Here is a 24,025-nt window from a genome sequence, read left to right on the forward strand (position 1 = left end):
TCATGAGAATATTTTAAAACTAATCTAAAATATCATTCGATACATAAAATAATTCAATACATCTAGGTTAAAAAACATTTATATTTATTCATTCTTTAATTTTAATGATCAAATTATATAAAAGTTTAAGACAAAAATAATTTCAATTTTATATAAATTAAGAGATTAAAAATATTTTAACTCATCTAGTATATTTGACGCCTTAAAAAAATATATATCTATTTTAACATCCAAAATAATTTTTAAAGATTTATCAAATTAATAAGAACGATTTTTTTATTTATATAAACAACATAATCATAATTTTGATGTTAATTTTAATGAAAATTTATTAATTTATTTTAAGAAATTTATAAAAATTACAAAATTATATCAATTTTTGTATAATTTAAAAAAAAATAAAGATTAAATTACATTAATTTTTCATAAACTAAAATTAGATTAAGATAAACAGGAAAATCAACTTCACATTCTTTTTGTTAAATCAGAAACCAGATAAATAATTAACCTTTTTTTAATCTTTATCGATAAATATGATAAAGAAAAGGAGATGGATTTTGATTAAAAATATGGTTTAGCTTAAAAGAGTAATATAAATTTAAATACAACATGTAAATAATTGGAGAGAAAGAGAGAGAAAGGAATGGAGGGCGCAGGAGGAGGAGGAGCAGCAGCAACAGGTGCAGGCGGAGAAGGTGAAGATCGGCTGAACCAGGCAGTGCAGCAGCAGCTGAATCTGAAGCAGGTGAAGACCCGCGCCATTAGCCTCTTCAAAGCCATCTCTCGTATTCTGGAAGATTTCGAGGCATACGGCCGCACCAACACCACGCCCAAATGGCAAGACATCCTGGGTCAGTATTCCATGGTGAACCTCGAGCTTTTCAACATCGTCGACGACATGAAGAAGGTTTCGAAGGCCTTCGTGGTCCACCCCAAGAACGTGAATGCAGAGAACGCCAGCATACTCCCGGTCATGCTTTCCTCCAAACTTCTCCCCGAAATGGAGGCGGAGGAGAACTCCAAGAGAGAGCAATTGCTGGAGGGCATGCAAAACCAAAACCTCCCAATTCCCACTCAGATTGAGAAGCTCAAGGCCAGACTCGACATGATCGCCGCCGCCTGCGAAGGCGCTGAAAAGGTCTTGGCCGACACCCGCAAAGCCTATTGCTTCGGAACTCGTCAGGGCCCCATTGCCCCCACTCTCGACAAGGGTCAGGCTGCCAAAATCCAAGAACAAGAAAATCTACTCCGCGCTGCTGTGAATGCTGGTGAGGGATTACGCATTCCCCTTGACCAGAGGCAGATCACTACCGCTCCTCCCATTCATTTGGCAGATGCACTTCCAGGACTCATTGACCCTCCTGCTCACGATGCTTCTTCTGCTCCTAACAGTTAATACTTTATGTGCTATTACTTATTATCATTCTCTTTCTCTCCTCCCACTAACTTCCTTTTTTAACTACTACTTCCAGCTATGTACATCAAGAATACCCCTCTCTCCTCCAATACCATGCCTCCACAGAACCCCTTGTTACAGACCTCGGCGTCACAACTTTTGGGAAGATCAGCAGCATCTCCTTCCGCCCCAACCTCCGCCACTTCTTTTGACAACACAACACCTTCACCCATGCCATATGCCAATTCACCTAGGTCTTCTACAAATATCATGAACACACCATCCCCTCAACAGCAAACCCAACAACAGCAACCCCCAGTGCAGCAGCAGCAACAGCAGCAACAGCAACAGCAGCAGCAGCAGCAACGCCAGAAACTTCTGCAGCAGTTACCTCAACAACAGCAGCACCAAATGCTTGCTCAGCATCAACAGCTCAGGCAATCGGCAATGCAAGGAATGGGACAGGTAAGTTTTCAGGTTATGTATTTTGCACTGACTCAATACATCCTTCATTTAACCTTAAACATCGGTTCGAGTACGTTATACATATGGTTGTGTAATCTTTTTGTGCTCTAGCTTCTCAGTTTGCCACGTGTTAAACTCTGCTTTCGGTACCAAATTTTGTCCTATTTAAAGGGAAAAATATAGTTTTGAAACCTATACCAGTTTAACCACAAACCAGTCCTTTGGCTAGTAAATTGTTCCCTGTTTTGTGTCTATCTGTGTGCTTGCTTGCATGCTTCAGGACACTAGTAAATTTTGAGTGATCAATATAAAATATAAAGAAGAAAAGCTTGAGTACGTACTGTTTGGGTAGTCTAAACACCACGAATACACGCATGGACTCATTAATGGCCAAGAAGAAATTAAATCAGTGTTATTTTTTTGTATCTTTCTCCTTTTTTTGGTGGTAACGAGCGTGCTTTTGCCATCAGTTGCATGGACAACACCAGATGCAATTTTCTCAACCACTTGGGCATCAGCAATTCCAGGGTAGACAGCTGCCTTCAGGACATGTTCAGCATGGCATTGGTCAAAGCCAACTCAATCAAGGAAATCAAATGACTCGATTAAGCCAGTTTTCTGGTCCTGCTAACAGTGCACTATTCAGTGCTGCTCAAACAACACCTAATACTCAAATGGTATGCTATTTATGCAATCTGATTTATTTAAGTAGCGGGTATTTTACTATGCTATTATTTACATCATGAACTATTAATTGCAGAAGGAAGTTAAAGCTAATTTATTGAAATTTCTTTGATTGTCTATTGGTATTTATTTGAAGGGAAAGCCAACACCATAAATAATTAAATAAATTAAAAGGAGGCACGGACTTCTTTGAAGGAGGGCAACTTTTTGTGGTCTACATCTAACACAGATGTGAACTTACTGTTTTAGTTGTGTGCTTTTTTACCCTTTTGCAGTAAATTTCGCCATGACTCCATTTTTTTGCCCTTTGTGTTTGTGTGTTAATATTATTTGTTTTTTGTTTCTTGGAAATCTCTTAAGAGGGATAGGGGTGATTCATCACATGCTTGTATTGATCCTGTTCTGGGCTTGTAATTATTTGAATTGTGCATTGCTTCCAGTATAGAGTAGGTATGGCTTTCAAATGCTTTATGTTTCAAAATGTTTTAGTTATTTATTATAAAACAAAGCTATGTCTTCCATGATTGTGGTTTGACCAATATATGGTGTTATTGTTATGTCACGACCCAAACCAACAAACTGTGATTGGGCATTGGCCAATACCCTTCGCCTGGCAAGTCTAAAACAATCTAAGACAGTGAAGCATTACTTGAAAAATGATTTTCCCAAAAAAATGAACATATAGCTGCATAAAACCATGATATCTATCCAATCAACACAAAAAAAAAATAACAATCTCAACATAAAACCATGACTAAACTCCTTATAGCTGCAGAATATACATATTATCCCAAAATAACATCAAATGGCCACCAACACAAAGGAGGCCTACATAAACCAATAACAGTGAAACTAAAGAACCAAATCTACTGACAAGAATACTTACTATGGCGCTAACAACCACTATGAACCAGAAGGAAAACACAGCAACACACGAGTTGTTCAGTAAAACAACTTCAATATAACACTTAATCCTCAAATAAAACTTATAAAACATGTGAGTTCAATAATCCCACAATATATCCAATATTCAAGAGTTCAAATTTATTATATCCAAAGTAGTAACAGATTTATCATTCATAAGTTTAATAAGAAAATTTAAAATAAAATTTATCAAGAGAAAAAAATGTAAATGATGTGAAATTAATGGATTGTCTTCTCCACTAAAATATATCATTGTCTCAGTATTACCTGGGGCTGGTACATCTTGTTGATAGCCCTCTCCTCGATGGGTGATATCTCCCTTGTGGCAGCTCCATGTAACGGATAGCCCTCTCCTCCTGGAGTCATGCAAGCCTGGGTTATTATCATCCGCTAATGACATACAGGTTCTAACATAGATCCTAGTAATATAATCTCAATTTTTAATATTTATTCCAAATTTTTATTTTATTACCATCCTTGAAATACAACAATATACTTTAAAATAGAATTTATAAAAATATTAAAGTAGGCTATATTGACTGTCAAAACTGCTTCGTAGCCAGGTAGAAATTAACACATCCGAGCACCAACAAAAATATCAGAAGTTTTAGAAATTTGTTTGAAGCTTTGTGCACCATGGTTAATAAAATCCCTAAAACTGGAGCTCACAACTCACAAATATTAATCCTACCAAAGCTAAAACATGGCAATAGCCTATTCTTTAAATTTACGAGTTGTGGGTGTCCCTTAGAGAGTCAAAATGAGCAATCTTTTTGGTGTGGGAACTCTCCTCCTTCCTCATAGCACCATCCCTGTACCCAAAATTTGCCACAGCTTAGTTTCTGGAGAGAAAAGCAATGTGGGTAGGGTTCTAAGGTACAACAACTCAAAGGATAGATTCTAAAAAAGTGGGACAATGTGATGAAAAGAAAACGAAAGAGAGGATGGATGAGAGAGATGCTGAAATGATAAATAGGGGATGCGTTATTTGATGAAAACCTCACTCATCTCTTTTCTTTTTATTGAACATGTGTCATGTGTATAAATGAAATGGCGTGTTTCATGTTAAACAGATAACCTTATTCTTTTTCCCTATTACAGTATGTTATGGGTAATTTCTGATAATTCCTTTAGTGCTAGAGCTTCCCTTGGGCACAAAGATTTTTATTGGCTTCTTGGGTGGGGAAAATGAGATGTGAGCAAGAATTTTGTTGATGATGTAGTTACATTTAATGGTACAGAATTTTTGGCCTGAAATGCCACAGAAAAGAGCATTTCTATTCAGCTAGAAACATTAGCTTCAAAAAGTGTTGGTGAAAGTTCCTTATTTTAATTGAAGTGGAGCTTTCTGAACATAGTAAAGTTCTTTTGGGATCAAATATAATAATGTGTTCCTGGACATGATTTATGTATTTTGAGTAGTGATTTCTTGTCTTGCTATTTGAAAAGATTACTGTTGCTGTTTTTCTTTGTGCTCCTCCCCCTACTGATAATGTGCCTTCCTCCAACAATTACTTCTATGACAATTTTTTTCTTAAATATCTCAGATTCCAAACATTTCTGGCGCATTGCCTTCGCAGACTCTTCTTCCTCGAATGCAGGTTTGTCTTCTATGTTCTTCGCCTAGTGGATAAGCCCAATATGTCTCATTGGTTTTATTGAAGTAAAATTTTGTTGGATTCAAATGAAACAAGAGGGTGACTGGTGCTACTGTAAAGTTGTGTCTTGTTGTCTGGTGGGTCCTGCTTACAATAACCCTCCCCTATACTTTTGCTGCATTGTAAGGAGCCTTCGGCATTTGGGGTATATTAGTTTTTAGAATGAAACAAGAAAGAAGTCAAGAAATTATGGTGATCTATATATGGTTTTCTTGCATGTTTTGAACTATATTATTTATTCGTAGAAAAATTTAGTCAGTGTTTTGCTTGACTCACTCCATTGATGTTATACTTCATGATGATTCAAGTCCATTAGTACATCATTGCAACTATTATAAAAAGTGATTGGTGACTTTTAGGGGCTGTTCTGATTTGCAAACTTATGAAATTGGTTTTAGAAGCTTTTAATTTCTTTTAGCTTTTTGGAATTTTATAACATGATTTTCATTTTACATAAGGATTGGCTAGTCTATGTTAGGAACCAATAATTGAAATGAAAAGGAAAAGAAATGATTTCTCCATCACAAAGAGCTAATACTCAATTTACAAATGAACATCTTCCCCCTTTCATATCCTTCCTCTATTATATCTAATTATCACCTCAACTAACTCACTAACTCGGAAGTATTTTAGCTATCTGATCTAACATTTCCTTCTCCTAGTACCTTAACAATACACCACTCCTAAAAAGCAACCTTGTCCTCAAGGTTGGATTTGTGGTAGTTGGATGGACCACATGACTCATCTTCATCATTATGATCTTCATCTGCCCTCCTCAGAGCATTGCAATGTTTTCCTGCTGTAGGAATGGGAACCCAATGGTCATTGCATACAAATCAAGCATTGGAAAAAAATTGATTTAATCGGTTCAATATCAAGAAAAACCGTATAGGATTAATCTCCCTTGTGTCTAAAATACATATAGGATGAATATATTTATAATAAAGAGTGATACAAGTATATATGATAACCAAACATAAATATGGTAAATAGAAGATATTGATACAAACAATATCTACCAACATCAAACAATGTCTATGTTTCCCTAACAAACAACAAACGCTATGTTTCCCTAATTAACATAAAACACAATATATCTAACATAATCCATCATGAGTTTTAGGACAAATGGAATTTAATTGGTTGCACAATTATGTTTGACAGGTGGACATTTGAAAAAATTGAGTTAATCCATCAAGAGTTTTAGGACAAATGGAAGTTAATAGGTTGCTTTGCACAATTATGTTTTTGGTGCATTTTCTTAAAGGGGTTATGTTTCTTTATTCATTGGATTCTTTAGACATTTTAATAGGTTACTGGTCCTGAAATCTTTACCAACTGTAAAATTTTAGATTATGGCCCTGTTCGAGCACGTAGTGGACTGGTTTAGCTCGTGGATTTAAACCTGTTTTGACAATTCCAATTTTTACACCCCCTATGCTCATGAATGCATATTGTGCCTTGGCCCTAGCATTTCACCCAATTGAATCTTCCCCCACAAAGGCTGGCAGGTCTCCCTTGGTCAAAATTTGTGCTCCCACCATCTATAACATTGGCTTTCCCTCAAAGATTCAGCAAGTTAATTGTCGGGAACCAAGAATTAAAATGAGAAAGAAAATAAATATCTTTATTGAATAGGATGAAAGGAACAAGAAATAAGAGATTGCTCTTTCCCGTTGTTAAAGGATTTCTCCTTTTACAAAGATCTAATGTTCAGTTTACCAATGAACATATTTCCCTCCTTCTGTCCTTCCCTTATATATAACTAACGTCTCAATTAACTAACTAATTCATTAATATTCTAACTACTTCTGCTTCTCTTTATATACCCTATCATTTCCTTGTGACTCACTTTCAGTTGGCAGCTTTCTTGAATAAATTGTTTGTATTATGCATTTACTGATTTTTTATCATCTGTATAGAATGAATAGTTGTCTCTACTTGCTTTTGGCTGACTTCAAATAATGAGGATAAAATATTCAAACTTGCTCTACATTTATTATTTCCTCAGTTCGGATTATCTGGAAACAACCCTCAGCGAAGTCATACTTCTCAAATGTTGAGTGATCAGAGTATGAACTTTATCCTATATCTTTTTTTTTTTTTTCATTGGTTATTTATGGAACTTTGTTCGCTAGTCTGTCCTCCTTGAAACGGTTGTGAGGCAACCTGGTGTGTCATTTATTCCATCTATTTGTGTGCGAGTTTTAACTTAATCATAACTGTGAGGTTTACCTTGCAGTGTTTAACATGGGAGGTGGCAATCCCAGTGGTATGATGCCCATGCAGCAGCAACAACAACAACATGGTTCACAGGCATTTGGTAGCATGGCATCGAATGCTCAGAATCTTCAATCTGGGATGGTGACACTTCAAAACACACAACAGAATCACCCCAATTTCTCTCAACAGAGACAGCAAAATCCGCAGTGATTAGGACTAGGCATGGATGATTTTGCTTGAAACCCTGAACCGAACTTTGTTGCTCTAGATACGTGGTTTAGAAAAACTGAAACCAACTTTTTATTGTATTTTGGGTTGCCAAATTGTTTCTAATTTTGTAAAAGAACTGAACTGTAAAAAGAAACTGGTTAGTCCATTTAGGTTGATAGGTTAATTGAAATTATAAGGCAGGATTTTATAAATGCATTACAATTGTGCAAAAATATATTATAATTAAGAAAATAGTTTGTGTGAAGAGCATAAAATGATTGGTTGACTCTAAATTATTTGTAGAGGTGATAATGGAAATCGTCGTTCATCGAGTTCCATTTTTACCAAACCCAGACACGTGAAATTGGTTTCCTTCCATGATTACGTCTAATTTCATATTGTAATAGTTGACCAATCATTTAACCAACATTCTTGCCAATTCTTCATTTGATTGGATGTGCGCTGTTCGTGGAGAATAGGTGATTCAAAGATAAGCAGTGCTGTTAGAATAAACAAGCCTGCAGAATAAACTATTAGGATTAAATACAAATTTATTTGTACGAGAAAAATTTTCAAAAATATATTACTTCTGTTTAAATTTAATTCTGCAGAAATATATTTACTCGTTTAATGAAATATACTTGAAGTTAGTGTTTACAAGAGTGCCCTGTAAAAGGTCCCTATAATGAAAATGTAGACGTTAGAGGGAGAAAACGAGCTTTTCATGGCAACACGAGCCCGGAAAAACGTCAAAACAGTTGGTATTAGGGAGGGAGATCGTATAGAATCTCTAGAAGAACCGTTGATCGGTTAATTGTTCAATTATATCTGAATTGTTATCAATTTTTTTCGCAAAACATAAAATAAAAATAAAAGGGAAAGAAACAATGGTAAAGGATATTCAGTAGAGATGTTAGATGGTGTCTAGGTACACACTTCAGAGTTTAATCGAATGCCTCAATAATATAGGAACAAATTCTGGTGAATATTGCTATTCCTTGAGCTGTTCTGTGTCATTTGGAAGATTCAAGGAAGTTTGTCACGGCAACTGCAACATCTTTCTACAAACCATTCTAACCTGTTCTTAGAAAATGGAGAAAAAAAAATTGTCAGTGACATCTTCAGCCTTGCATCTATCAAGAATGGCGGGAAAAGACCTAGCTAATTGTTTTTGACTAGTGGATAACAAAGAGGGATCTCTTTGAATACCTACCAGTCCAAGAGAGATAATTTGTCATGTGCATTACTTGTGCTAGTCTTGAACAAAAGGAAGTCCAACATCCTAAACCATCATGATTCATACTTGGTAAAATTACAATTCAACGTCGGTCTCGGTCAATTTCTTTTTTTATTCACATTAGTTGTTAATATTTTGTTACTAAAAAGAAATGAATCTACAACTTTTTTCACCCTCCATTTGAAACCCTTTAGATCAACTTTATATTTCTCAATGTTACTGAGAAGAGTTGAACCCACCAATAATAATTTGCAATGCTTAGCATCCTCCTCTCAGTACAACATAATGATTTAGTATCAATCAAAAGTTCAACTTAATAATTAAACGAAGAGAATGCAAAATCAAATTTTGAAACGAAGATTGTTTGTTACATACGTAGAAATGCATATGAAATTAAGAGAAGAGAGGACTCACAAATCCTTGAGGCACGTATTCTTGGATTCGAGTTGTTGGTGATCCAATGAAAATGCGTAAGGAACATTAGTAGTGGGTAATGTCTTGTGCAGAAGAGGAAGATTGTCATGAGATGGGTGGGAGGAAGGAGGGAGTGAGAAAGGTGGCGATGGAGTGGAAGATACTGAGAAGGAGTATGTCCTGTTGCCTGGTCCAAAACTAATGGGAAGTGGAGAGGGAGGTGTGGGAGGTGATGATGTTGGAGACTCACTCCCTAAATTCATATTAATTCAACATAATCTTTTCCAATTCACTTTCATTCTTCTTTCCTCTGTCTCAGTCATTTCCTGGACTAAATATAAAACAATACTGCAACAGTAATCTTAAGTTAAGGGCATGCATGAGTTTTAGGTGTAACCAACCTAACGGTCATACATGTGCCAAATTGCCCTGGCAAGTGCCAACCATCAGCTATTTAGCTAGCTACTCATTCTTTGCTTGACCAACCTTGCTTCAGATTGACTTTCAGCTTTTGTCTCAGTCTCTCTTTTCGTTTGAGTTGAGGATTCCATAAAGGGAGAAACTTTTGGCAAAATATTTATCATGTCATAGAAATTGTTTACATTATATATGCATTATATAGATCACACATATAGTCCAATTACTTTATTTGAATAGCCATTCATCATTCTTCAAAGGTAAAGATTTTCTTAACTCCGACAAAAATTCCACTTCCTTGAAAGGTGTCAAACATTTAACAATTTCCTTGTCAAATTTCTTTTATTTATAACTTTTGTATTTCTTTACTCAAATAATTATAGATTCAAATACCAAATTATTAAATGATATTCAAAGATCATATGTAGAAATCGACAGAACTAATCAAAATTAGAAATCTCGGCAAAACAGGTAAATATAATATCCGAACTTAAGAGTGTAAAACCAACAACTAACCTAAACCAATATCCTAAAACAATTCAGAAAACAGTAATTATCAAAACTGAAGTACAACCAGACTCCTAATAGCTACAAACTAGTGTCAAGTGTAAAAGATAACAAAATCAGCAAATGTAAACTGAAGAAGACTAGGCTAAGCAAAACTAATGAAAAGGAAAGAAAACTGCACTAATCTAAACTAAAAACAGCATGGCCTAACTCAAATTGGCCATACTATAGTTACAACTTCTAGTTAGTAGTTATACTAACTAAAGAAAGTATCAAAATTCTACTCCTATTAGGAAAAACAAAAACTGGGAGCAAAAATTGAAACACATTATTCTTCTGCTCGACTCTGTCCAATCTGTGTATGTGCACGCACTAATCTGGTTGTCTATAGAAATCTGTGGCAGCAGTAGCAACTCCTTCTCATCATCCAATGAGAGTGGCTGAATGTGTAAAATAGGAGATGTAAGATCATCAGCAACAGCATCTGTAACTGTAACTTCAGCACTATTATCAAAAACAACAGTATTAAAATCAGCAGCAGCAACAAAATTAAGATTCGAAGTACGAGCAATGGGGTTACTAAAATCAGAATTAGAAACAGCAGCAACAAAAAAATTAGGATCATGAATTCCCAAATTCAACAGCATCAATACAGAAGTGTTTAAAGCAAATACAGTTTACTTTACAACATAATCATAAATGCACCAACACTGCTAGCATCTAAACTTATGACACCATTTTCAAATTATTAGTCTTAATGCAGATATAAGCACCAAGGAAAATCCAAGATAGTAAAGGAAATAGGTAATTTATTCATCACGAATAAATTCAGACTGTACCTGAAAAAGAGACAAATGTCAATGAAGACAGTAATATTGAAGGTATCCCATGCAACATCATACATGAGCTATGAAGCTCTGACATGGCTCGGAGGCTTACTTCCGACGCATTGTGGACATGGACATTGCTAAGGTACACAACACTTTTTTAGGTTTATTTCATGTGACTTAAGTAGTTATTTCAACTATAAAGAGAAACGCTTCTAACAAGAGATTCAGCTCCAGGCACCTGGGAACAATTAAAAAGTGTGTGTGTGTGTGTATATATATATATATATATATATATATATATATATATATATATATATATATATATGTATATATCCAGCATAAACACACACCAAAACAGAATTCTCTGCAGAAAACCAGTTAGGATAAAAAAAAACCACAATATAGTGTATTCAATTTAACTGGCCAAAATGCAAAGAGCTTAGAGACTACGGAGAAGGAAACAAAAAAGTGCCATGGACACCCCCATATCAGCAAATAAGGAACTTGGTGAAGGGGAAAGTACTCCAGAAGAAAGGATTAGTGTCAGGCGTTGCAATGAGAAGACTCACATCATCTAAAATGAGAAAGGGGTCAATATTTGAATTTAAGGTGTTGAATGCAGATATGTTGTCAGAAATGTGCCTGATGAGTAGTGCCGGATGCAGTGGAGCATCTTTGGAGGCATGGAGAATCTTCCGTCTATTAAAAGTAACCTAGTTGACAAAAACAAACATAGAAGAATATTAGTCAGGGATGTGAAACAAAGTTACAAAATTGAGGCTAGTCATATAAAAGATATTATCAAGTATACAGTGCAAATATTCAAATCTGAAGTGTTCCAATCAAATGGTATTGAATTCTGCCACTGTTAGATATAAGTTACAAGAAGATACACGTGCTCTACTAATAGCTGGAATATGCTAGCACCCATCCCCCTCCATTCCTTCACAAAATATAAAGAAAAAGTATAAGATTAGTAACTATTACCGGGGGTATGATAGGTTAATGAATTTCACAGCATAGAAATTAATGAACCCTTCAAGCAGAAGTGGGCTACATGGTAAGCATAAGTGTTCAACCAACTGAAGCAGCTACATCTGACAGATCTTCAGAACTGGATGAATCTAGAATTGGGTTACACTCTGTATTAACTTCAGCTTGATGTTTATGTTTTGCTTGTACTCCTTCCTCATGCCAAACATAGTTCAATGCATGCAATGCCTTGGCAGATAACAACCTCAGATCTCTCATTTCAGGCAACAAATTTAAAACAGAAAGATATATATCCGATCTACATGCATATTTACATAAGTTGAAGAAATTTCTGTCACTCAAGTGTATCCCTGACTCAATCATCTCACGCAGTATCTGTTTCATCATTGGAAGATCTCTTTCTTTACAAAATGTGAAAAACATCAAATTATAGGTATGAGCATTAGGTTTCAGACCATTGTCCTTCATCCGGTAATACAATGTGCAAGCCTCTTGAATTCTCCCATCTCTAAAAAGTGCATAGAGGCCAATTGAGTATGCCACACTGTCAAGCGGATATCTATTCATTACTGCTAAGCTGGTAACACTGACAGCCTTGCGATACTTTTGGACCTTTAAAAGTTCGCCTGTTATTGCAGTATGTAGGTAAGCATCAGTATCATGAGAACTCATAACAACAACACGGTACACATTAACAGCTTCATCAACTCTTCCCGCAGCGCAGAGTGCGCTTAACAGTCCAGCAAAACTATATTTATCTGGCACAAAACCGACATCAATCATGTAGTCATAGAATCCAACGGCAATAGAAGGCAGGTCGGCTTTAGTAAGAGAGCTTAAAAGAGCATTGCAGAACACTAAATCAGTATCTATATGTCTGGAGGCTATAACTACTTTGGGTAAGAGATAAAACATCCTGGAACGACAGATGGTGGATAACAATGAAGTAAGGGTATAAGAATCAGGTTTTAAGTTTTGGTCGGATAAACTTAAAAAAACTCGGAGTGCATCACGGCACCTTCCAGCCTTTGAAAGAGAATCAATTAATACATTAGATAAAATTAAATCTGGGATTTGGCCTGTAGATAACATGTCATTAAACAAACGGAAAGCATGAGTTAGCATGTTGTATTGCATAAAAGCCTTAAATAAGATGGTATATGTTACAACATTAGGATAACAACCGGTTTGAAGCATATTGTTGAAGAGGTTGGCAGCAAGATGAAGACGGCCTAATCTACAATAGTTATGGATGAGAATGGTCCAAATATTGACAGAGAAACTGATGCCCAGAACAGTCATCAGTGCCAGAAGCTGAAAAGCTTGCGGTAGTGCATTAATGTTACAGAAAGAATGGAGAAGCATCCGAAATGTGAGAGGGGAGGGAGAATAGCCTGCCCTGAACATAAGTCTGAAAATATGAGAGATGTAAGGGAGAGTGTTGCGGCATTGTCTCTTCAAGTTAATGTTGGAAAGATGAAAGAGTGCAATGTTGAAGGTGAAGAAATTAGGGGGATGGGTCTGGTTGAAGAGAGAGAGAGAAACCGCCACATGGGAGTGCCCTGTCCTAAAGAGAACATCCATAAGCAAATTACGAGCAAAGGTGTCGGGGACAAATCCATAGGAGCCTTGCATGTGCTCATACGCCTCAACAACCATGTCGTACATACCTCCACGCCAATAAACCCTCAACAACACCAACTGAGATTTAGGGTTTGTTAAAGAGGCACATCCAATGCTCTTCAACTCAGAGAGCGTGGCTGAGACAGTGTTGTAGCGGTGAGTGAGGCGACGGAGCACAGTGACGATGTGATCGATGGCTGGCAAGTCATTGCGGCGCCGTTGGGCTGTCCACAGAAAAATTGAGAGAGCAATCAAATCAGATGGACATCTAGACACTGTAAGCTTCAAACTCTGGCTGTTCACTCTCTGCTTCTGCTTCTGTCTCTGCCCACAGCACCAAGCAGAAGAAGAATGGCATTGCATTAGTCTGAGTCTCCACCCTATTCCTGTTCCCTTTCTTCTCCACATCCAACTCCATATCATTTCCCTCAAAAACAATTCTAAACCCTAATAATTCTTGGATATCATGTTTTCTACTCACTTTTGCAGTCGTGGTGCAGTCGACGGTGAGGTTTCTGCAGCGGCGCAGTCATGGTGCAGTCGACGGTGAGGTTCCTGCAGCGGTGTCGACGGTGCAGTCGCGCGCGAGTCGCAGGTGAGGTTCCTGCAGCGGCGCGAGTCGTGGTGGTCGCCGGAGGCACGAGGCAGATCTGGTTCGCGTGAGGTCCCTGTTCGCAGTCGCGGCGGTTCGCGGTGCTCTGCCGGTTCGGGTTTCGTCGCAGCGGAGGCGACTCGCGGCGGCTTCGCAGTGGTGTCTCTCTGTCGGCGATCCTCGTTTTCTCGTAAGGGTGTTTCGCGAGCGCCGTTCTGGTTTCGCAGCTCGCAGTGGGATCAATGGTGGCCTGCTTTTCGGGCACCTGTGACGGTGGCTAGGGTTCCGGTCGTAGTCGCAGCAGTTGTGTCAGTGGCTGCTTTTGTAAATCGGTAATTTTGCATTGACCTATTACTCGATTCACGAAGCTGTCCTTACTAATTGTCACTGAATTACTACCTCTACTATCTTTCCTTATTGACGAAAATGCCACTTATATAATTAATGATTTCGTATCCTAACTTTTGGTTAATTTTATTTGGTATCTATATTTTTTATTTATTTAATTTAGTACTTCAATTATTTAAAATGATTTAATTTGATTTTTTATATATGGAACAAATGTTAAGTTGTAAAATTTTTAATTTAAAAAAATAATAATTTTTTAAAATTAATTTTTTATTTTTATTTTTCAAAAAATTTAAAAATTATCACGTGTCGTTTTATCATCATGTCACGTGACAACTTATAATCATGACACGTGACGATAGTAATAATTATGTTCAATTTAGTCCTCTAATTAAATTTTTGGTTCAATTTAGTACCCTAACTTTTTAAAATGATCCAATTTCATCATCTTCAATTTGAGACCAAATTAGTAAATAAGTTTAATTACAACTTATATTATAACTTATATATACATGTTACAATAACTTTTTCTAATATATACATCAAATCATTTCACCTAAATACTTAAATTATTTAAATTTTTTACATTTGTTACCATTGTAATTTTTTACACATGAAATTTGTATACTTGTAAAAAATAAAATAATTTGAATATTTAGGTGTAGTGATTTAATGTACAAATTCAAAACAATTATTTTAACATGTATATATAAGTTATAATTAAATTTAGTTACTAATTTTGTCTTAAATTGAAAAAGACGAAATTGATCATTTTAAAGGATTGGAATATTAAATTGAACAAAAAATTTAAATTGAGGATTAAATTGAACATGACTATTACCACCGTCACGTGTCATAATTGTAAGCGTGATATGATAGTAAACTGACACGTCACAGTTTTTAAATTTTTTTAAAAAATAAATAAATTTAAAAAAATTTATTTTTTTAAAATGAAAAAAAAATGAAAATTTTATAGCTTAACACATATGATGTGGACATGGTATTAACTCCAACTTAACAAAAATGACCAAGTTAAATCTTTTTAAATAATTAGAGTACTAAATTGAAAAAAAAAATATAAAAATATAGGTACCAAACTCTCATTACTAATTGTCACTTAACTAGTACTTTTACCCGTGCAATGCACGGGGCACAAGATTTTAAAAATTAAAAAATTAAAAAATATAATTAAATTTAATAATTTTTTTTATAAAATTAAATAAATTTTTAATTAATTTTATGATAAAAATTTATTTAAATTATTTATATATTTTTTTAACAAAATATATTGTATATAATTATTTTAAATAATATATTAAAATCGAGTTAATTAAAATTAAGAAATTAAATAAAATATTTAATAGATAATGTAGAACAATGTAATAGTTGATTTTTTAATAACAAAGATGATGAACGATATATAAATTGTTAAGTAGACTCTATAAAAATACAAAAATAGACAATAAAAAAATATAAAGAGTAGACAATATAAAACTATAAATGATAGGCCGTGTATATAAATTTAAATAATGGATTCTTTCAAAATACAAAGGTTAGATAGACGATGCAAACAAAACATCAAGATATAAACGATCAAAAACTACGTATGTAAATCCAATGTAGAAAGATATAAAGAATAGACTATTCTTTTGGAGTCATTTTTCTATTTCTTTTTGGATATTGAATTTCAAATTTAAATTTTGTTACCATATTTCTATAGTTTTTACAGTTTAGAATTTTAAATCCAAACTTTATTACTTTATATTTTGAATTTTAAATTTGTCAATATGAATCTTAATTTAGAAAAAAAAATATTGAAATTGAAATCATTAGTGAATTTTAAATCTTTAAAAGTTTCAAGAATTTATAATTTTCACTTTGCAATGATACACGTATGTCTATGTTATAAAAATTATGTTTTAAATTATTGTTTAAGCTTTTGTGAAATGTCAAAAATGTGTGAAAGTTGTTCAAAAACATTTAAAAATTCATTAAAAAGTTTTTAATGTTACAATTTTTTGTAGGGTGTCAAAACGTACCAGCCCGGCCATTTTGCCTCTCCTTGCCTTTTCACTTTACATTTTGAAATATTTTTTGTAGCTTAAGTGGAATATTTTTATAGCTTTTTGAAATTTCAAAATTCAAATTCAAACTTTATTACTATATATATTTCAAATTTCACAATATTAAAATAAGATTAAAATTTAAATGTTGAGTATTTTCATATTTTTAAAGTTAAAAAAATTTGTAATTTTTACATTATATTTTAATTATTATTATTAGGTTGATATCATTGTGTTATTTTATAATTATATTTTTATTAAATATTATTATATTTTATAATAATTATTATATCGTTATGAATTTTTGTATTTTTTATGAGAAACATTAAGAATATTTATTAGAAAAACTTAAAATTTTTGTACATGTTTTATATTTTAAATGTTAAATTTAATTTTATTTACGGTTTTTTACAATTTCAAATTTTAAATCCAAACATTATTATTTTATATATCAAAAATATTTAGTTTCAAAAAACTAATTTAAAAAGCAGAAAACATATCGGTTGTTAATAAACTATTTATATTTAGTTTCAAAATACATTTTACAATGCCTTTAACATATATTAGAATTTGTATGTATGAATGTTGTATATATTTGAAAGTTTGTAAAATAAATGAACGAAGGTCGTAAAATAAATAAATAAAAGGTTTAAATTATGAAAAACTTAAATTATGAAACACTTGAATAATCAGTTATAATATTAAAAAAATTAAAATTTTAATTATGAAATTGTCATTTTCAAACACTTATACATAGAGAAATGAGATTATTATTTTACAAACATACTTTTAAAATATGTCAGTGTCAGAATTAATTTATATTGACTTTATGTTGTACCAAATCAATTAATTTAAAATTAAACAATTAATCAATCTTTGTTATCATATTATTATACTTTTTTGCGATTTTAAATTTCAAATTCAAACTTTATTACCACTTCGAATTTTAAATTTGGTAATATGCATCTTAAGTGTACTAAAAAAATTTATTTTGAAAAATATTGTTGAGGAAAGCCACTAACAATGCTCTGAATTTCAAAATAGTATGCATTGTTTTTGGCTTTTACCCCTATTTTCTGCACATATCAAAGAAATCAAAGAAAGAAGAATAAAAGAATAAACTTGACCTTGTAAACCAAATAATGGAATTTGAAAAAACGTTGGACATCTATGCATAAAAGTTCATTGTATCAAACATTTGAAAAAATGAAAAAGGAAATGAAAAGTGCATATCTATTTTTTTTGATAAAATTTAATGTTCATCCAAAATATTTATGGTTGGTAGAGATGGGAGAATGTGTGTTGGAAAAAGGCGTATATTAGAAAACAACATTTATTTAATGTGTGTGTTAGAATCAATACATGAAAATATGTGCACTCATTTAATGCAAAATATATTATTATATTATTATTGAATATTATTATGAATTATAACATATTATTTTATTATTAAGAATCATCAAAGTTTTTCAACTCTTTATTTTTAAGATTTTGTTCCCAAATACTATATTATTTAAGATTATTTTTTAATTATCATAACCAATAAATAAATGAATCAAAAAATACATAGTAAATATAAAAAAAATAATTATATTGAAATTCTGAAGTTTGTATGCAAGAACTAAATCCCTAAATCATTAAATAAATTGAACAAATATGCGTACGTCATTTATCAGTATTTCAATTATGTTAATATTTATTTAAAAATATGAATATGAAAAAGTGATTTAGCAATCCAAAAACAATGATTATATTGCATTTAATATAATAATAAATAAATATAAATAATAATTGAAAAAATAAATAAATGAAGTTTGTAAAATAAATAATTAAAAAGCTTAAGTATAAAGACTTAAATCATGAAAAAATCGTTTCAGAGAATTTTTCACTTTACTTAAATCAAAGACATTTTGAAAACACAAAACGCTTACAAGATATAACACTTGAGTGACCGACTACAATATTAAAGTAATTTAAAATTTTAATTATGAAATTATCATTTTCAATTGGTGGGCATACATACTCGTATAAAACATACTTTCAAAATATGTCACTGTCAGAATTAATTAATATTGACGATATATGTTCTACCAAATCAATTAAATAAGAATTAAATAATTAATCAAACTTTGTCACCATATTATTCTAGTTTTTTGTGATTTTGGATTTCAAATTTCAAAATTTGTAATATGAATCTTAAGTGTATGGAAACAAAAAAAAAAGCAAACTATCATCTTTGAGAAGAGGTATGTTAAGTTATTTATACTTTTGTCAATATAATTGATTTCTGGAGATGAAAAGTAGGTATGGAAAAATGAAATTTTTTAAAAGGTGTATAAACCTTCTCAAGAAAGTTAAATAAAAATAAGTCAATGTTGAAAGAGTCCTTCATAAATTTAACTTATTAAACTTTAATAAATATTTATTGGAGTGTGATCTTGATTTTAATTTTATTTTTTTTGAAAATTTGGATTTCACCTTAATGATATGCATTTATTATAAAAATAAATTATAATTTATGATTTACTTTTATGCTTTGCATTTAGTTTATTTTTATAATTGTCAAATAGTAAATTTTATGTTATGAAATTAAATTTATTATTTAAAATACTTACTTCAAAATATATACAGTGAAATATTTAATTATATATTTATGTTTGAAAGTATTTACTTTCGTATTAAATTAAATTATTATTATTATTATTTAATATATATATATATATATATATATATATATATATATATAATTTATATAATTAAAAACATTATTTTCTAAAAAGTTGTAGGTTATAACTTTGTACACCTAAGATCAATTAAGATTTTTGAATGTCTTGTTGCCATAAGATATTTTGGTAACTGAAGATTACTTCTATTTTTTCACTCATACATCTTTTGAATTTATTTTTTCCAATAAGGTTACTAATATAACTTACTTAAATAAGTTTATCACTGAAAAAATTTATTTTAAAAAATATTGTTAGTAAAAATCACTAACAATGTTGTGAATTTGAAAACAGTACATATTGTTTATGACTATACTTTTTGCACATATAAAAAAAAATCAAAGAAAGTATAATAAAAGAATAAACTTGACATTGTCGACCAAATCACAAAAACCAGTTGACATTTCTGCATAAAAGTTCATTGTATCACACAATTGAAAAAATGAAAAAGAAAATGAAAAGTGCATACCACACTCATTTAATGTTTGTGCTAAACTCGATGCATGAAAAGATGCACACTCATTTAATGTAGAATAAAATTTTTGATAAAGGTATGCAATCAAGTTCTTTAAATTTATTATTTGTTTATGGACAAATTCATAAAGTCTAAACTATATGTATTTATTATATATTATATATAATAAATATATATTTATTTATTTTGTTATCTATTCTTTGTTATTTCTCTTTCTATCTTTCTTCTTTATTATAAGTTAATTATTGCCTACTATTTACTATTTATTTATTTATTTGTAATATTTACGATTAATAATGGTTAAACTTATGACTCAGAATAATATTGTTAGCTTTGCAATATTATGTATTACATATTAGATCAGATATCATTAGAGATTTGATAATTCAAAATGACTTTTACTTTATGGGAAGGTGATAAGATTTTTGAAACCAGTATAAAAATTTTTCAAAAAGGTAGGTAAATCTTTTAAAACATTTTTCATTTAAAATTATAATACAATAAATTCAAATATAACATTGCATTGAGACACATGAAAAGTCATTTGTTTGTTCATAATTAATGCAAATTAATGATACAAACACATTGGAAGAGACAAAAGTTTACCTTGGAAATAGTGTTGGGAGAAACTGAAAAGTTGTTTTTATTCTTCTCAAAAGTTTACCTTGGAAGTAGTATTTGGAGAAACTGAAAAGTTATTTTTATTCTTCTCAATATCTTTTAATTTTTGAAGGAGAAAAATTAAGTTTTGAAAAGTATAAAAAGCTTCTTCAATAAGCTAGGTAAAACAAAAAATAAAAGTCTTAATTTTTATTTTGGTAAATAAATGTATTTAAAGTAAGTAATATAAAATAGTTAATAATGGTTAAAATTAGAATTCAAAACAATATTATTTTAAAATATAAAATAGAAAACATGAAACATTGTAAACATAAAAGGTCTTTTAAATAAGAATAAAAAACTTGCAATGAAAAATAAATGAAATAGAAAAAATTAATCAAACAGATAAATAACTATGATATCTTTGTTGATTTTGTCTTCATCACTTTCAAAAATCAGCGATTATCGTTCTTGAAGTTCAAACTTTGTAAACGTTATTGACCACTAAACTTTGTAAACGTTATTAACCATTAAACGTTATTGACAAATATGAATACATCATAATAAAGGTATCTCCAAACTTTATTTCTTCTTAAGTATTTATTTTGTTATAAATATTTCTCATCCAAACTTTATTTTTATTAATTATTTATTTTGCTTATTCACTTGTAATATTTAATTAAGTTAATTAAATTTAAATATTTATTTCTTGGCATTACTTTGATTACAATGGATACAGATAAGTGTTGATAAATTTATTCATAATTTACGACTTTTAAGACAGTATACAACATAGAAAAAGTGATAAAAAAACGTTAATTTTAACTGATATTTAACCATAACAATAAGAGAAGACAGAAAAGATTGTTACTTATAGATGGAGAATGAAGTGGGAGAAGATTGCTACTCATAGAATGTGAATAGATTGAGAGATATAAATACATTTCAACATTCGTAGTTTATATAAAGAGAATACGATAATGATGGTTATTCTAACAGTCACAATTGTACACCATGATGGTTCACATTTATTGCTTATCCTGCACTTACACAACTTATTAAATAGCAAAAATTATGGTTAAATAAATACAAAAATAAATTAATTTTAATTCATATATAAAGACAAAATTATAAATGTGTTGATATGACTATTCCAACCATAAATATAAATAATAACGTTAGAGTTATTAAAATGGAACGCATAATAAAAAAATAAATTAAATTTAAACATTTGAAATGGAACCTTTGGAAAAAACAAATTCTAATGTAGAAAATGAAGAAAAGAAAAAAAGATAACCTTCGTTGTGGTAGAATAAAAACTTCAGTCAAAGAGAACTAAAAATTCAAAAATATAAAAATTCATAAATAAAAAATCGAAAGTGAAAATCATTAAAGAAAATATGAATGTGTTTGAGATCTAGGAGAAGAAGAAAAAATTCGCAAGAAGAAGAAAAGTTTGTACCTTTATTGTGTTATTCAAACATTTCATCCATTTGACATAAAGAAATCATCCATCAGAGAAAAAAATACTTCAAAAGAGTATTTAGATCTGGGAGAAGAAGAGAAGATTCGCAAGAAGAACAAAAACTTATACTTTTATTGCGTTCTTGAAACATATCCATTTGCGAGAAAGCATATATTTAGAGAGAAAAAACACAAAAAAAAATATTCAAATCTGGAAGAAGAAGAAAAGATTGGCGAGAAGAACAAAAGTTTCTATCTTTATTATGTTCCTTAATAGTTCATCCATCTTACAGAAAACATTTATTCATCAGAGAAAAAAGAACATAAAAAAAATATTCAGATCTGGAGAAGAAAAGATTAGTAAGAAGAATAAAAAAACTTCGACCTACCTTTATTGTGTTATTGGAAAGTTCATCCATCTGCTAGAAAATATTCATTCTTCAGAGAAAAAACAAACATAAAAAAATTATCAGATATGGGAGAAGAAGAAAAGATCTGCGAGAAGAGCAAAAGTTTCAACCTTTAACCTTTATTGTGTTCTTGACACATTTCATCCATCTGTCAAATAAATTCATCCATCAAAGACAAAAAAACATAAAAAAAGTACTCGGATCTTGGAGAAGAAGAAAAAATCTCTTTTAATGTTCTTGATGGTTATGAATCTGAGAGCAAAACATATACAAAGAAAAGTAGATCTGAGAGCAATACATCCATCAAACAGATAAATATGACAAAGAAAAGAAGATAAATATGGTAGAAGAACGAAAAATAGTAGAAAAGTTCTTACCTTTTTGGTGTTCTTGACAGTGCTCATGATTCTGAGAGCTAAGCATCACTCCAAACCAAAAATAAAACAAATACAAAGTAGATCTGAGAGCAAAACATCACTCCAAACCAAAAAATTACGTACCAGTTAAGTTGTACAGCGAAAAAGACTCTTGCATGTGTTTGAACTCTTCATCGGAAGCCTGTCAACAAAAGAAAAATACCATCAACGCAAAAAATAGTTAGATCAAAGTAAATATAAGAAGAATATGAGTTGTTTGCTTCATAAAACTAAAAATAAAATTGAAATCTGGGTAAAAAAACCATATGTCGCAGTGACCCATATTAGACCTGTAAAAAAAGAAAAATACCATCAACGCAAAACAAAAAAGTTAGATCTGAGAAAGTATTGAGAAAGGTAAAAACACAAACGAAAACAGAGATACAACATCTTCAGATCTGAGTAAAAAAACGATATCTTCAGATCTTCTCATTTCATTCATCTGCGAAGAATGACAAAAACAGAGATACCATAAAAATAACTACAGATCTGAAGAAATTAGACAAATAATGCATCTCCATAGTCGGTTTTTGCAGTTTAAAACACATGGATGTGGTTGTACTCTTCATTTCAAGGATTTAAACACCTGAAACATAAGATCAAGCCAAGAATCACTTAGATGTCAGTAAAAAACATAAAGATCTCCAAAAAAACAAAATCTTTCATTATGAACGACAAATCTCACATGCATGTGTTTGTAATCTTCAGTTGAAGCCTGTAAACAAAAAAAAACATGATGAACAGAAGAAGATGAACAGAAGAAAGCTCAGAAAAAAATATAAAGCATCTCCATAGTCGGTTTTTTGCGATTTAAAAACAGCTCGATCAAAAGAAGAAGATGAACAAAAGAAGATGTTAGATAAGAAGCTAAGAAAGGCAGAGAAACCATGATGAACGCGGAGCAACAGAGACAGAGAAAGAGAGAGAAAGAAGTGAGAAGGCGGAAACAGAGAGAATGAGAAAGAGAGAGAAAGAAGTGAGAAGGCGGAAGCAGAGAAAATGAGAAAGAGAGAGAAAGAATTGAGAATGCGGAAGGTGAGAAGACTGAGGAAGAGAGAGAATGAAGTTTGAATAAAAACTTTCGTTTTTCCATTTGTTTTTCAATTTTTTTTCTACCTTCAAAATGCTGAGAGCTTGACACATCAGCGTTTTTTCCTTTTGTAGATAAAAATTTGAAATGAGAAGTAGCTAAGATATATTATTCAATTGAAAAACTTACCTTTTGTTAGTTCCCAATTGTATATAGTATTAGATTACTACCTCTAGTGTCTTTCCTTATTCACGAAAATGCCACTTATATTATTTACGAACATGCCACTCATGTAATATTTTAATTATTATTACAAGTATTAA

The 24,025-nt window shown here is 31.4% G+C and overlaps 2 protein-coding genes across 6 annotated transcripts; one reads left to right on the top strand and one right to left on the bottom strand.

Moving 5' to 3' along the window:
• The first annotated feature begins 617 nt into the window (after positions 1-617).
• On the top strand, positions 618-7,835 carry LOC114185283 (mediator of RNA polymerase II transcription subunit 8). The gene is made up of 6 exons (XM_028072922.1): positions 618-1,391; positions 1,473-1,861; positions 2,332-2,538; positions 5,017-5,070; positions 7,139-7,199; positions 7,370-7,835. Exons 1-6 carry the CDS (start codon positions 644-646, stop codon positions 7,558-7,560), a joined length of 1,650 nt encoding a protein of 549 aa, XP_027928723.1. The 5' UTR covers positions 618-643; the 3' UTR covers positions 7,561-7,835.
• A 2,239-nt stretch (positions 7,836-10,074) lies between these two features.
• On the bottom strand, positions 10,075-14,572 carry LOC114184863 (putative pentatricopeptide repeat-containing protein At1g16830). 5 transcript variants are annotated; one of them, XM_028072228.1, is made up of 4 exons: positions 13,143-14,572; positions 11,953-13,037; positions 10,975-11,678; positions 10,075-10,639 (listed from the first exon to the last, which is right to left on the bottom strand). In XM_028072228.1, the coding sequence occupies exons 1-2, from the start codon at positions 14,002-14,004 to the stop codon at positions 12,040-12,042; spliced, it is 1,860 nt and encodes a 619-aa protein (XP_027928029.1). In that variant the 5' UTR covers positions 14,005-14,572; the 3' UTR covers positions 10,075-10,639; positions 10,975-11,678; positions 11,953-12,039. The 5 variants fall into 5 exon arrangements, with proteins under 5 accessions (XP_027928029.1, XP_027928028.1, XP_027928026.1 ...); XM_028072227.1 differs by having other exon boundaries at positions 10,075-10,575; positions 11,535-11,678; positions 11,953-14,572; XM_028072225.1 differs by having other exon boundaries at positions 11,535-11,678; positions 11,953-14,572.
• Positions 14,573-24,025: the final 9,453 nt, after the last annotated feature.

This window comes from Vigna unguiculata, chromosome 5 (genome assembly GCF_004118075.2).
Source record: "Vigna unguiculata cultivar IT97K-499-35 chromosome 5, ASM411807v1, whole genome shotgun sequence".
In the NCBI taxonomy this organism is placed as follows: domain Eukaryota; kingdom Viridiplantae; phylum Streptophyta; class Magnoliopsida; order Fabales; family Fabaceae; genus Vigna; species Vigna unguiculata.

Excerpts from the sequence above, each read along its gene's own strand:
- LOC114185283 (XM_028072922.1), top strand. The coding sequence starts at position 644 with ATGGAGGGCGCAGGAGGAGGAGGAGCAGCAGCAACAGGTGCAGGCGGA. Across the intron at positions 2,539-5,016 it reads CAACACCTAATACTCAAATG|ATTCCAAACATTTCTGGCGC; the intron begins GTATGCTATTTA and ends TAAATATCTCAG. Across the intron at positions 5,071-7,138 it reads CTCTTCTTCCTCGAATGCAG|TTCGGATTATCTGGAAACAA; the intron begins GTTTGTCTTCTA and ends TTATTTCCTCAG.
- LOC114184863 (XM_028072227.1), bottom strand. The coding sequence starts at position 14,004 with ATGATATGGAGTTGGATGTGGAGAAGAAAGGGAACAGGAATAGGGTGG.